This window comes from Pectinophora gossypiella, chromosome 7 (assembly GCF_024362695.1).
Source record: "Pectinophora gossypiella chromosome 7, ilPecGoss1.1, whole genome shotgun sequence".
In the NCBI taxonomy this organism is placed as follows: Eukaryota; Metazoa; Arthropoda; class Insecta; order Lepidoptera; family Gelechiidae; genus Pectinophora; species Pectinophora gossypiella.
The window spans coordinates 1,259,437-1,273,144 of record NC_065410.1 but is presented as its reverse complement, the minus strand read 5'-3'; the positions used below and the strand labels follow the sequence as shown (position 1 = coordinate 1,273,144).

The 13,708-nt window shown below is 36.4% G+C and overlaps 2 protein-coding genes across 3 annotated transcripts in view; one reads left to right on the top strand and one right to left on the bottom strand.

The window, feature by feature from the left end:
* LOC126368174 (GRIP and coiled-coil domain-containing protein 1) overlaps window positions 1–13,708 on the bottom strand; it is a 235,441-nt gene that overhangs the window by 63,554 nt on the left and 158,179 nt on the right. The window lies entirely within an intron of this gene.
* Window positions 6,271–13,563, top strand: LOC126368207 (uncharacterized). Of its 2 annotated transcripts, XR_007566553.1 has the most exons (3): window positions 6,271–7,169; window positions 8,004–8,198; window positions 8,831–13,563. XR_007566553.1 is itself a non-coding variant. In XM_050012105.1 (2 exons), exons 1-2 carry the CDS (start codon window positions 7,148–7,150, stop codon window positions 8,845–8,847), a joined length of 1,068 nt encoding a protein of 355 aa, XP_049868062.1. In that variant the 5' UTR covers window positions 6,272–7,147; the 3' UTR covers window positions 8,848–13,563. The 2 variants fall into 2 exon arrangements, 1 of the variants encoding a protein (XP_049868062.1); XM_050012105.1 differs by having other exon boundaries at window positions 6,272–8,198.

Here is a 13,708-nt window from a genome sequence, read left to right as displayed (position 1 = left end):
TTAAAACAAAGGAACGGGAAGACCAAGCAGAGCTTACATGGAACAGAGAAGATGAACGTCGTGTTTTATACGTATGGAAGTAAAAGAATTGGCCTTCTATAGACAAGAATGGAGAATGCTACACCGACAAGAGTGTGGCTGTTAAATATGTGATGATGAAAACACAATATAAACTCACGATTATATCCGAAATGGGGTAGTAAGAGGTACATTACAAGAGGAACTAAGTAGTAAGTAGTTTTAATGCTATTACTTGCAACTTAGGAATCTATTATTAAATATATTTTTATCGAGGAGCCCGGTGGCGCAGCGGTAAACGCGCTCGGTCTGCGATTGTTGAAGTTAAGCAAGTTTCGCAGAGGCCGGTCATAGGATGGGTGACCATAAAAAAAAGTTTCCATCTCGAGCTCCTCCGTGCTTCGGAAGGCACGTTAAGCCGTTGGTCCCGGCTGCATTAACAGTCGTTAATAACCATCAATCCGCACTGGGCCCGCGTGATGGTTTAAGGCCCGATCTCCCTATCCATCCATAGGGAAGGCTCGTGCCCCAGCAGTGGGGACGTTAAGGGGCTGATGATGATTGGTATACAGTTTCAGTGTCTGGTGCAGTCAAAGTGTGGGCGACGTTTGTTGGAGTAGCGATCGGTATAACTTCCTGAATCTATAAATTTGGAGATTGAATGTCAGTTTATAAAAAAAAAACTTATATTATTATTAACTCAGGCAGGCAGTTTTTACTGATAAGTGCCTGTATTCGACTATTCAGTAGTTGTGTTTTCCTTTCTCTGTCATTAGAATCACGGTCATTAGTTTCAGCTGCTGCTGAGAGTATAATTAGTTTATGCTCTTATATTGCCCCAGTTGTGGGTTTAAGCAGGTTTTAGTTCCGATTTAATTAAAGCATACGTTGCTCTAATTGTAATTATAATTTTCATAATGCATGCATAGATAATTACCACCTTACATATAAAAAATAAGCCAGGGATGAACGTGGAATTAAGTATTTGACAGCCAAGCAAAGTTCAGACGAATTGTACGATAGTTGAATTTAATTTTTATTTTTTATTAATTTATTGTTTATTTTTTATTTGTAATGTTTGTAGATTTGAACACTGCCAGGCAAATATAAAGAACGTTTAATGTGAACACTGACAACTGTAGGTATATTACTCATGTTTAAGCAAATAAATTAAATTGTATTTTATATTTGCATAAAATAAAAAATAAAAGAGGCCCGGAGCTGGATGGTAACTATTACCTACTTACAGAGTTTTTTTATTTTTTGTTGTTGATATATTTTGGAACAGGTTTATTTTTTTATGTTTTCAATCTAAAAAATGATGCTACAATAACATAATGATAATATTTTTAACATTTATTGGATTTCTATCTTTATGTTATCATTCTGATTCTGTGTAGATTATACTTTTTTATTTATTTGTATATTTTTTTTCTAGAAGAATCTTATTGTGCCAATAAAGTAAAAAAAAAGTAAAAGGTTTATTTTTCAAAAAAAAAAATACTTACAGAAAATTTTGTTACAATAAAAACCCCACAAAACCAATTCCTCGGTTATATGTCTGAATCCCAGCTTGAATTTGATTGAATTTATATTTGGATAACAGATAATTGATACCACGTATTTTCCAGGATTTGTGCCCGTTTAATGGCAATAGGCTTGCCCCCCTATATCATGGACTTAAACATATTATACTTATACTTACTTCTTCTGAATTTCTACTATGTAATAGCTTACAACATAAAATAATTTTAGCTCCAACACACGCTGTGTTAATGACGCACGGACATTTTTATATAGATTTTATATTTTTTGATAATTATATACAATCTCCTTAGTTTATAAGAATTACTGTTTTATTCTTCTATATGGTTTGACTGTCTTTTATTTCTTTCTCTTCCAATTTTCGCTGTCTCCAAGATCGGTCGCTTAGTTTTTAAGTTTATTTTCTTTTTGCTTTTCTTTTATGTATTTTCTTTTTCCTTGTATATATTTTTAGTATAAGTGATATTCCTTAGTTTTTCTATTTATTTCCGCGCACCCGCTGCCGAACATTTACACGCTGGACTTTTCAACCTATAATTTTAGCGATTACCATCTTAGATTTTACACGGAATAAACTAAGTTGTAAGTATACTAAGTCTGTAAACTAGTTTTAAGTTTATCAGATCTAGTTACACGCAGTGAAGTATTTCCGTACCTCTCCGTTTATGCCTACTTAGGGTATCCAATCCGAAGAGTCGGAGTTTCGGAACTCCGGAGTTCCGTAGATTTTTGTCCTTTATTTCAACTCCGGAATTGATTATTACCAATATCATAACTCCGGAGGCCGAAACTACGTGATCCCGAATGACTACATGCCGGAAAACTAATTATCGAACACTCAATTTATCGCAGAAAACTCATTGAGTTTCGGAATTGTAACTTCAATATCGTAACTGAGCTCCGGAGTTGACAATCGTCCGATTATAGATGCCTTATGGCAGTACCATAACGACTCTGTCTATCCTATTATACAATCATCAGAAACATAACAAGTAAGTTCATCTTGCGATGGATGTACCTCTGACTACCCCAATTGTGATATAGTCGTGACCTTATGTTCAGTCGTCAAATAACTTTTTGTTAAAAATTGCTGTGTACAGAGCTCTTTTTATAAGTAAGATTTATAAGTTTCTAAAAGCTGCAACATCTTTACAACAATAAGCGATTGCAATTTATCTTGTAAATGTTGATATTGATATTAATCATGAACAATAACTCATCAGTCGTCATCACAATACATAAATTATAACAATTCCTCAGTTCTTTGTAAACTTTGCGGAAGCGAATGACTAATGCAGAAATGCATCGGGTTTAATAAACGGAGTTTTCCACCCGGTCGTTCGCATTGTTTATACTTTATTTTACACATGCATACATTCATACATACAATCACACATACTTACATTCATACATACATAACCACCTTTTATGTTTCTCGATTTGGGCGATCAAAGGAATAAACTAAAAACAAGAAAAGGAGATTTTATGATATCCCCAGCGTTATACCGTTTTTCACAGGGTCCATCTAACACAGTTGTGGTTTTTTACAGAAGGGACTGCCTATCTGACGTTCGAACTTCGAACCAGAAGGGAAACCCAGCCCAATTACGATTAAGTTACATACCTCTAAAAATTTGTCGGGTATATTTTGTTGGGTTTCCGCACGATGTTTTCCTTCATTTTATAATCATTTAAGATTCAAACTTGAATTTGAAAACAATTTCGAAAGTCATTGCGCGTAGCGCTTAGGCGCGTGCTGGATTTGAGTTGCGACAAGAGTTCAAGCATTCTTCCAAGCTACTACGTTGTTTTTTTTAATAAAAGGAGATTCCTTATTCAAAATCGATTAGATGGTAGCTTTTACCTCCATCATATTGGAACGTGTCACTTGACAAACTGACTCAACTCACAAAACCGAAATCGTATTTTTTTTGTTCCTACATCCTCTCCGCCTAAAACTACTGCAGCTTCTCAACTTGCAGCCGAGGAAAAGTAGCAAGAAAAACGTCGACAAAGGGCCTTAGACATTCAAGGCAAATAAACAATAAGTCACATCGAAAAAAGTGAAGTATGTACAGTCATGAGCAATATAATGTATTTGACATGTATTTTACACAGAAACATATTTGACATTTAGTGAGACTTACAATTCAATTTGTCAAAAAAGTTAATGTGACGTGGTACCAAAGTGTATACATATTAATGCTCGTGACCGTACATGCCCCGTTAGGTAGAGTTTATGTGATTATGAACTATAATTACATTATCATCGTTATACCATTTTGTTCTTTTAAACTGAATACCTATTAGGTTAGGTTGTTCTATTTTACGTTACTACCAAATGAGATTATGGAACGCGTTTGCTTACCTAGTAAATGTGTATATCACTCTAGCTTCCCTTTTGTCTGGCTACCGGGTGAGAGCTCTCAGCGCTCCCCATTTGTCTAGCCAAGTAGTTAAAGTCATTTGCGACAAATCTGTAAGTAGTTACGCTAAAAAAAAGTTTTTGTCTGGCCCAGTAGTAATGCCATCCAAAGTGTACAAATGTAGTTTCTTATATTTACTTAAGTAAGTATATGCATTGTATTTTTCATTACGATTTTAATTCTATATTTTCCGACGCAGATGGAAAAGGCAATTTATTGTTCCACCTCATATTTTCTCAGCAGAGAAAAATAATTGCGTTGCTACGTTCGTGCAAGGTTGAAAATATTATGTTAGTATTATTTTACACCTAACCAATTTTGTGCTCAACGTTTTGCTTGAAGTTGTCTTTAGAGAAATGTTTCCTTCCCGATAATAAATCAGGGTTCACATTGCCAAAATCTAATTAAAGAATTACGTCAAACAAACACAAAATTTATTAAGGATACCTAAATCCCAACCAGAAATACTCACGCCTGCATAGAAGCATTAGAAGACCCATTCAAAAATTCAACACAATTTATTTTTAACTGGAAACGAGTTGCAACGAAACTTAATTCTAAAATAGGACAGCTTATATTCTATAGCCAAACATCCGCAGTGAGTGAAAGGTACATTGGGGTAGAGCAAGAAGGAAAGTCTACCGAAATCGATGTGAGGGAAGCAAGGGGAGAGATATACCCGTCTCTTTCTACGCGAGTGCGGGTGTACTAAGAATGCACCGAAGCCCCTGTTGGCAATACGCTTGTACCGAGTTTGCACCGACTCGTAACAATGATTTGGTGGCTTGAACTTTAATCGCTTTGTGGTTTTATTTTCCAACTAGCATCAAATGGCCAGTGATTTAGAACTAGAGATCCAAATCTAGTTACTATGTCAAGCAAACTAAAATGTTTTTTCAAGACATAAAAGGCACGTTTCAAATCAAACGATGAGAGAAATAAATGAAGTTCTACTTACTAATAGTTCGCAACAAATTGAACAATATTTAATCAAGCATAAATCAATAATTTAGTGAACAAAGAAAATCGCTAACTTCGACAAACTTATCAATAACAATAATAGGGTGTAAATAATTAATACAAAAACAAATCTAGTTAGACAATGCTAACAAATGAATAACTAATGCAATAGTTCTATTGTTTGAATTCAAATTGTAGAGGAAGGAAACCGATGCAAGTACGCACTATTAGGGTTGCAAAGACACACGTTACGTCAGTTGAAACGAGAATCGATTGGCAATGTCTCGGTTCACAAACATTAAACAGCTGTAGCCCGCTTCGGGCCGCGTCGCCTTTGTCCGAGGGCATACGATTGGAACACCACATTGGACTGAGCAGGCGCCCTCTTAGCCTACACGCCGCTGTCTAATTTGAAACCGTCCAGTGACATCGCTTTTCGTATTAGTCGTCGAGCAGAGAAAGCGATGCGACATGGATGTCGGTTTTAGATAGATGATCAGGATAATTTTGTAGTTGCAAATTAAGAATGATCATCACTTTCTGTTAGATATATATTTTGAAAATGTAATGACAGGAACGTTTATTTAAGAAATGTAGAATTGTAAATTTTTAATTGTGTAGGAAGATTATTCATAGATTTTTTACAGGTTTTTGTTAAAGAATGTATTCACTTTAGGCTGAGTACCTTCATACTTATAGTTTGCTTTCCTTTGGTCGACGAAAAGAGATCAGATGTAAGTATATAAAATTATACTTTTAGGTACTTAATGAAAGTTGTGTTATAAAGAAAGGTATTTAAAGCATTATTAAGCTCAGCGCCTTTCATATTTTAATACCAATTAACAACTGCATCAATTTTGACATTTTCGTCATTTTCATAGTCAATATCATCCAAGATGACATTACAGTTATTTGTCACTACGCTATCACTTTTGATACCCAATGAGGATATTTTTATGTTTTTTCTTTTTTTTTTCTGCTGTTGATTGTTCTTAAATTTTGACAAAACAACGTGGTTTTTTGGTTATATTTTAACTCTATAACCCTTTACACAGCGTTTAACTGCAAAATCATAGTGTTATATTTGTTCCCTAAAGGCCAGAAAGAAGAAAACGTAGAAAAACTTATTTTCAATCAAAACTGCCTTTTTCCAACTAGTTTCATTTCTTTTCCGTTATTCATCCTTTAAGCGAGATACACTCCATGTTGCTCCACATTTTATAGCAATTTATCAAGATTTTTTTCTGTCATAATTTACTTTACCTACATTTGAGCTTTGAGTTTTTATTTTTATTTTTCTGTGACTATAATAGTGTTGGCATCCCCAACATTAAATTTATATTTTTTAGTGTGACAACACTTTTGTCACTTCCCTTCCGTGCTTGCTCTCCATTCAACTACTGTGATGTGAACACTTTTTTGTACGAATTTAATTAAATTCAGTGAATTGTGCCTACTTCTGGACGTTTCATTCTCAGCCTTCGCCTCAGATAACCAGCCCTCACAGCCATTAGGAACCTTACACCCCAAACCTAACATTGGTCCTTCGAGTAACCTAACATTGGTCCTTCGAGTAACCGTGACATTGGTCCTTCGAAAAGACTGAGGAAAAGGACGAAGAAACGAAGCCAACCGCAGTGTGTGTTACGTGTGCAGTTAAAAAATCTCGTACGAGTAACTCCTTGAGCAGTTAAACCATACGCCAAGGACAACCGACGTGATTCGCCACGTGAAGAAGCGGCGTGAAGTGCCATAAATTTACATTCAGTCAGTGAGCTGCAAGAAAACTTTTTTTTCCAACGGGAGTCATCCATTTTATTTTCTATTGCGTCATCATTTTTACATTCTACGCATAGAACATTTCTACGTGACACGACATCAATCAAGCAAGAAGGTAATCTCGACCATAAACATATGTGGTTTAGGGACGTAATCAAGAATTCAAGAGGTCGCGAAATTCTGCGTGCATCGTTGAACACCCGCGCTCGCGCCTGCCGCCGACGACTTCCGGCCGACGCCCAATCGCCATCTTGTTTCTTCTTCGCGTCGATTGCTCACCTTGTTTCGTGCCACGTCGTAATAAAATATTTTTTCAGAGACTAATTATAATTAGATCTAGTAATATTTTTAAGATCTACGTAACTAGTTTTTACATATTATTGTGTTGTGCTAGAAAAAGCTGCGTTACATCTTGCAAAATGGAAACGGATTTGTCATCAGGTAAACAAATTGACCATATATCCACCTTAAACAGGCAAAGAGGCTCACTCAAAAGTTCAATTACTAAATTATACAATCAATTAAAAGACACAACTTCTGAACCTCAGTTGACACGGGAGGCCCTTCTTGTTAAAGAAGAACGACTTCGTAATTTGTTCAGCCGTTATGAAGAATGTAATTTTCAGATTATGGGTTTTGATCCCAGTGATAAAGAGGATTCAGACGTTGTCGAAAGTAAATACTTGCACACGTTAACGATTATTAAACAATTAACCTCACTTTCTTTGTCTAACGAAAGTCAAAGTCAAAATAGTTCTCGTCATTATGTGCCAACTAAGTTACCTGAAATTACAGTGCCACCTTTTACGGGAAAGTACTCAGATTATAGAACCTTCATGTGCCTTTTCAATTCTATGGTGCATGACAACATTCATTTGCAAGAAATACAGAAACTTTATTATCTGAGAACTTTTCTGCGGGGTGAACCATTAGATTTGATTAAAATGTTGCCTATGGTCAGTGAAAGTTATGCTGAAAGTTTACAAATATTGAATGACAGGTACAACAATGAATATAAAATCAGAAATGAGCATATATCTATGTTATTGGATATCCCACAAGTTTCAAAGTCAACTGCTCATCATATTAGACAGTTTATTTCAATTGTAAAACAACAGTTAGCTGCTTTAAAAAATTTAAATTGTAATGTACAAGAGTGGGACCCAATCATTTTGTGTGTGTTACTACGGAAACTAGATTTCTTATGTAATAGGGAGTTTCAATTGGTGCGGAGTGTCGATACACCAACCGTTCAATGTCTCATAACCTTTCTAGAAAAACGTGCATTAGCACTTGAGAACTCAGAGCGGCCTTCTTCACTCCATGAGAAGCAGACAGCACCGGCGAGGATGGTAGCTGCAGCAGTGAAGAGCCAGCCTCCAGCTGTGAAGGATCAGCCTCCAGCTGTGAAGGACCAGCGTCCAGCTGCAGACCCCGTGATGACCAAGCCGCAACCATCATGCTTACTCTGTAAGTCTGCACATAAATTATTTACTTGTGCCCAATTTAAACTTCTGAATGTTACAGACAGACACACATTCACAACAAAACATAATATATGCAAGATCTGTCTTACCTGTCATCCAAAGAGACCATGCCGGTACTTCTTCAAGTGCTCCATTTGCAAGCAAAAGCACAACACACTACTGCATGAGGACAAAGCACCTACTCCAGTCACTCTGCTGTCAAATTCTTCTACACAGGTACTCCTACCTACAGCTAGAGTAAAGCTCTATGCACAAGATGGTACAGAAGTGCATGTCAAAGCACTTCTTGACAGTGGTGCCCAAGTATCATTTGTAACTGCTGAGCTTGTACAATTACTGCAGTTACAAACAAAAACACAGAAGTCAGGTGTTATAGGTATTGGCAATACTGTCAGTAATGTAAATCAGTATGTGCCACTTCAAATACATTCTCTTGTACGAAACTTTAATATACAAGTGTCTTGTTACATTCTAGACAGGATCACATCCAAGTTGCCCCAGCAGAAGGTTGACATGAGCAATTTTATACTGCCCCCCGATGTTGTCCTTGCTGACAAAGACTTTCATGAGCCGAGTAACATACATATATTAATAGGAGCTGACATATTTTTCCAGGTGTTACTGCAACATGAGCCTGTCTCCATCCAGTCGCCTGCACCTTCAGCACCTAATGCGTCACAGTCTGCACCTACACCAACACTACTCAGCACTCAGTTTGGCCATGTCATAGCGGGTAACCTCCCCAGCCTTCCTGCTCACCCCTCAAAGTCAATCAAGAAGGTGGTATCATTGTTTTGTACTACGTGTGATTCTGATCTTAACGACACTATGTCACTATTCTGGAAGACTGAAGATGTGCCTCAGGTATTCACAGAAAAAGTGTCAGAGCACGAAGCATGTGAGCAAATGTTTCAAGAGAATGTACAATTAACTAACAACCAATTTGAAGTTGCCTTACCATTAAAGTTGCCTCTCGACTCTGTCAATGATACTCTGGGAGATTCCTTGTACCTTGCATTAAAGAGATTTCATAATTTGGAAAATAGGCTGCATAAAGATCCAGTTTTATTGAAATTATATAAAGATTTCATTCATGAATATTTAGAGTTGGGACATGGATCTAAAATTGACATTGCACAATATGATTTAAATTCAGATCCAGTTTATTTTTTGCCCCACCATCCTGTAGTAAGAATGGATAAGAAAAGTACTAAATGCAGGGCTGTATTTGACGCTTCAATGAAAACAAATAAAAAAGTGTCACTTAATAATTTGCTTTTAAATGGTCCTGTAGTACAGAAAGAATTGTTCGACATTTTAATTCTATTTCGATTCGAACAATATGTATTTGTCACTGATATTAAACACATGTTTAGGGCAGTTAGTCTTAATGAAAAGTATCGCCCATTGCAAAACATTCTCTGGCGTGACTCGCCAGACAACAATGTTGAATGTATTCAGCTAAATACCGTTACCTATGGGCTAAAAAGCTCGTCGTATTTAGCCACTCGTTGCTTAATAGAATTAGCTGATCGATATGCAGAGGATTTTCCATTAGCATCATCCATTCTAAAGAATCAAACTTATGTAGATGACATTTTAGCTACCAATGATTCCTTAGACGCATTGATAGAGTCGAAAGAGCAACTTTGCAAGCTTCTGGACCTGGGAGGCTTCCAGCTACATAAGTGGTCTTCTAATAGAGTTGAGGCTTTGCACGACATACCGACAGACAAACAGTATTTCGACTCTATTGACTTAGAAAAAACTAATTTATGTATGAAAACGTTAGGTGTTAATTATGACATTAAGTCTGATACACTAACCCTTTCTGCGCCTAATACAGGCACTAATATACCTGACACTAAGCGGGAAGTGCTCAGCTTTATAAGTAAGTTCTTTGATCCGCTAGGCTTGGCGGGCCCGCTCGTTGTAAGTGCTAAGGTCATTATGCAAAAGCTTTGGGAAGCACGTCTTGAATGGGACTCCATACTTAACGATGATTTAAGAAAGCTATGGCGTGAGTTTTATGAAAGTCTTTCAATTATGGCTCCCATGAGTTTCAATCGTTATGTCTGCTTACAAAATGCAACATGTCTGCAACTGATAGGTTTCGCCGATGCCTCGAGTTCCGCTGCTTACGGCTGCTGTGTGTATCTGCGTGTGGTTGACTCAACAGGTAATGTGAATGTTTCTTTACTCTGTTCGAAGTCTCGCGTCAACCCCATCAAACAGAGTCTCACCGTGCCGCGACTGGAGCTCAATGCCGCACTGCTGCTTGCGAAGCTTATCACCAGAGTGCATGATACACTCTCATTAAAAAAGACCATTAACAATGTTGTATTATACTCCGACTCACAGATTGTTCTGGCTTGGATACAGACTAATGCTGCTAAATTAAATACTTATGTAGCAAACAGGGTAAAGGAGATCTCCCAGCTCACCAGTAAGTATACATGGGCATATGTAAACACGCACGAGAATCCTGCCGACTGCCTGAGCCGAGGCGTCCTACCCCATGAGCTCGAGAGCAACCAGTTGTGGTGGACAGCACCTTTATTCCTCCATGACAGTAAGTATGTTGCTCCCCAACAAGAGCAGTACACGGCCGACGGTCTACCCGAGGTGAGAAGGAGCTCTGAGTTCTCTAGTGCAATGGTTTGTACTCTCTCTGATAAGGCAGACATAAACCTTGATTTTCTTGATAAATATTCAGATATAAATAGAATGCAAAGGGTTCTTGCTTACATTTTACGTTTCTGTAGTAACACACGCACAAAAACTGATAAAATAAAACATAATTTCATATCTAGTTCTGAATTAAATAGCTCATTAAATTTAATATTAAGATATGAACAACAAAAGTTTATGAAAGAGGAATTATATTCTTTAAAATGTAATAATACTGTAAAGGGTAATATTAAGGCCTTGTATCCATTCATTGATGACAGTGGTTTAATAAGGGTAGGTGGCCGATTGCATAACGCCAATATTCCTTATTCTCAAAAACACCCCATTGTCCTGCCTAAAGGTTCCCGAGTAACAGAGTTAATTATTAGAAGCGAGCATGAGAAAAACCTTCACGCGGGACAACGACTTGTTCTTTCATCAATGAATCAAAAATACTGGCTGCTTAACGGTATTCGTGAAATCAAAAAGGTCATACACAAGTGTATTGTATGTTGGAAATTAAAAAAGAATGTATCTCAACAACTGATGGGTTCTTTACCACATGACAGAGTGAATGCATGTCGTCCATTTCAGAAAATCGGTATTGACTTTGCTGGCCCGATAAGCGTCAAACAATCAACGATACGTCGGTCTGTCGTATCAACAGGCTATATTTGTGTCATAGTCTGCTTCGTTACAAAAGCAGTACACTTAGAATTGCTCTCTGATATAAAAACAGAATCATTTCTTGCCTGTTTTGACCGCTTCATTTCCCGTCGAGGCCTTCCTACAGACGTATACTGTGACAATGCATCCACTTTTAAATGTGCAAAAACCAAACTTGATGACTTTTATAAGTTACAGACTTCCAAAGCCCACCAATCACAGGTACAAGGATATGCATCTCAAAAAGGCATACATTTTCATTTTATTCCTTGCTATTCACCCATTTTTGGTGGTCTTTGGGAAGCTGGTGTTAAAAGTGTGAAACACCACATGAAAAGAGTCGTTCAGAAGGCATTGTTAACCTATGAACAGTTACATACTGTACTATGTAAAATTGAAGCTATTCTAAACAGCAGGCCTTTAATTCCGTTATCAAATGATGTTAATGACTATTCTTATTTAACACCAGGCCACTTCCTGATTGGAACAGCTTTAAATTCCTATCCAGAGCAAGATGTAACAGACATACCTCAGAACAGACTCAAGTTCTGGAGAATATGTACTAGTATGCAACAATGTTTCTGGAAAGTTTGGAATAGACATTATTTGAATATTTTACAATCACGTCCAAAGTGGACAGACGTAATGCCTAATATAGAAGTAGGTTCTCTTGTAATACTCAGTGAAAGCAATTCACCCCCTTTGTATTGGCCTATGGCAAGGGTGACTAAGTTGTTTCCTGGCTCTGATAATATTGTTCGTGCGGTAGAAGTTAAAACAGCTAATGGGAATACCCATACGAGATCTATAACTCGCGTATGTGTATTACCAATTAAATAAAGTCCATAATGTAACTTATTTAATCATTATACAATTTACTTTCTTATTTACAATGTAGACATTTTTCCTTGTAGTATACACATTATTATACCTTGTTTTCTAAAGTGTTAGGCTGGGTAATGTATACCATTTTCGTGCTCCCGAGGTGCAGGCGTACTCGCTGCGTTATGTCTTTTTAATTAATAATAATTAGTATGTACTGTCAAGTGCAGATGTCAGTAGGTACTACATATATTTTTCTTTTATTGGAAACATGTTTATGTTTAATATCTAAGTGTAGACGTTCCTGCATTTCTATTTACTAGATATTAAGTTTATTAAGCCACCTATTGTAGGTATGTTATGATAAGGACATTATGTTATGTTTATTAAGTCAATTTGGACATATTCCTTCTATTTTGTAATGAGTATGTGTAAAGTTTTCTTTAGTGCATGACTGTGTCAAATTGATCCTTTTCTTTTGTGATGATTAGGTGTAAAAGTTTTTAAATAGTTAAGTAACTAAAGTTTAACTAGGACAATGTTGTATGTTATGTCAATAGGTACATCCATACTTACTGATAATTATTTTTTGTATCTTACATGCTTGAATGCTGTCATTTAACATTTTCTTTAAAAAATGTAATCTTATGTTTTACAAATGTACAACTTCTTTGTCATAATAACCATTTGTAGGCATAAATGTTACTAGATTTTCTTTTATATCGTTTTATATGCGACCACAAACATTATCAAGTTAATAAATTAACATTCTAAATTTCATTCATAAAATGTTTAGTTTGTTTGATAGATTTGTGTTTGTTCAAAGCCACTAGCGTTTGTCACTATAATATTGTTATGTAAAGTAATTTATAGTCAATAACAAACCTGTTTTTAATATGCTAGCTTTTGCTTTGCCATAAAGTTTAGTTTGGCTTTGAATTGTTTGTATAATGTTTAAAGTCATTAGAATTTTGGTTTTTTGTACTAATTGTTTTGTATAAAAGTACTTTGCTCGTAACTAAAGCTTTCTTTTGTGGCCGCAGCATGTTGGCATCCCCAACATTAAATTTATATTTTTTAGTGTGACAACACTTTTGTCACTTCCCTTCCGTGCTTGCTCTCCATTCAACTACTGTGATGTGAACACTTTTTTGTACGAATTTAATTAAATTCAGTGAATTGTGCCTACTTCTGGACGTTTCATTCTCAGCCTTCGCCTCAGATAACCAGCCCTCACAGCCATTAGGAACCTTACACCCCAAACCTAACATTGGTCCTTCGAGTAACCTAACAAATAGTAAATATGTATAGAACGCAGTGTTCTAGTATAGTTTA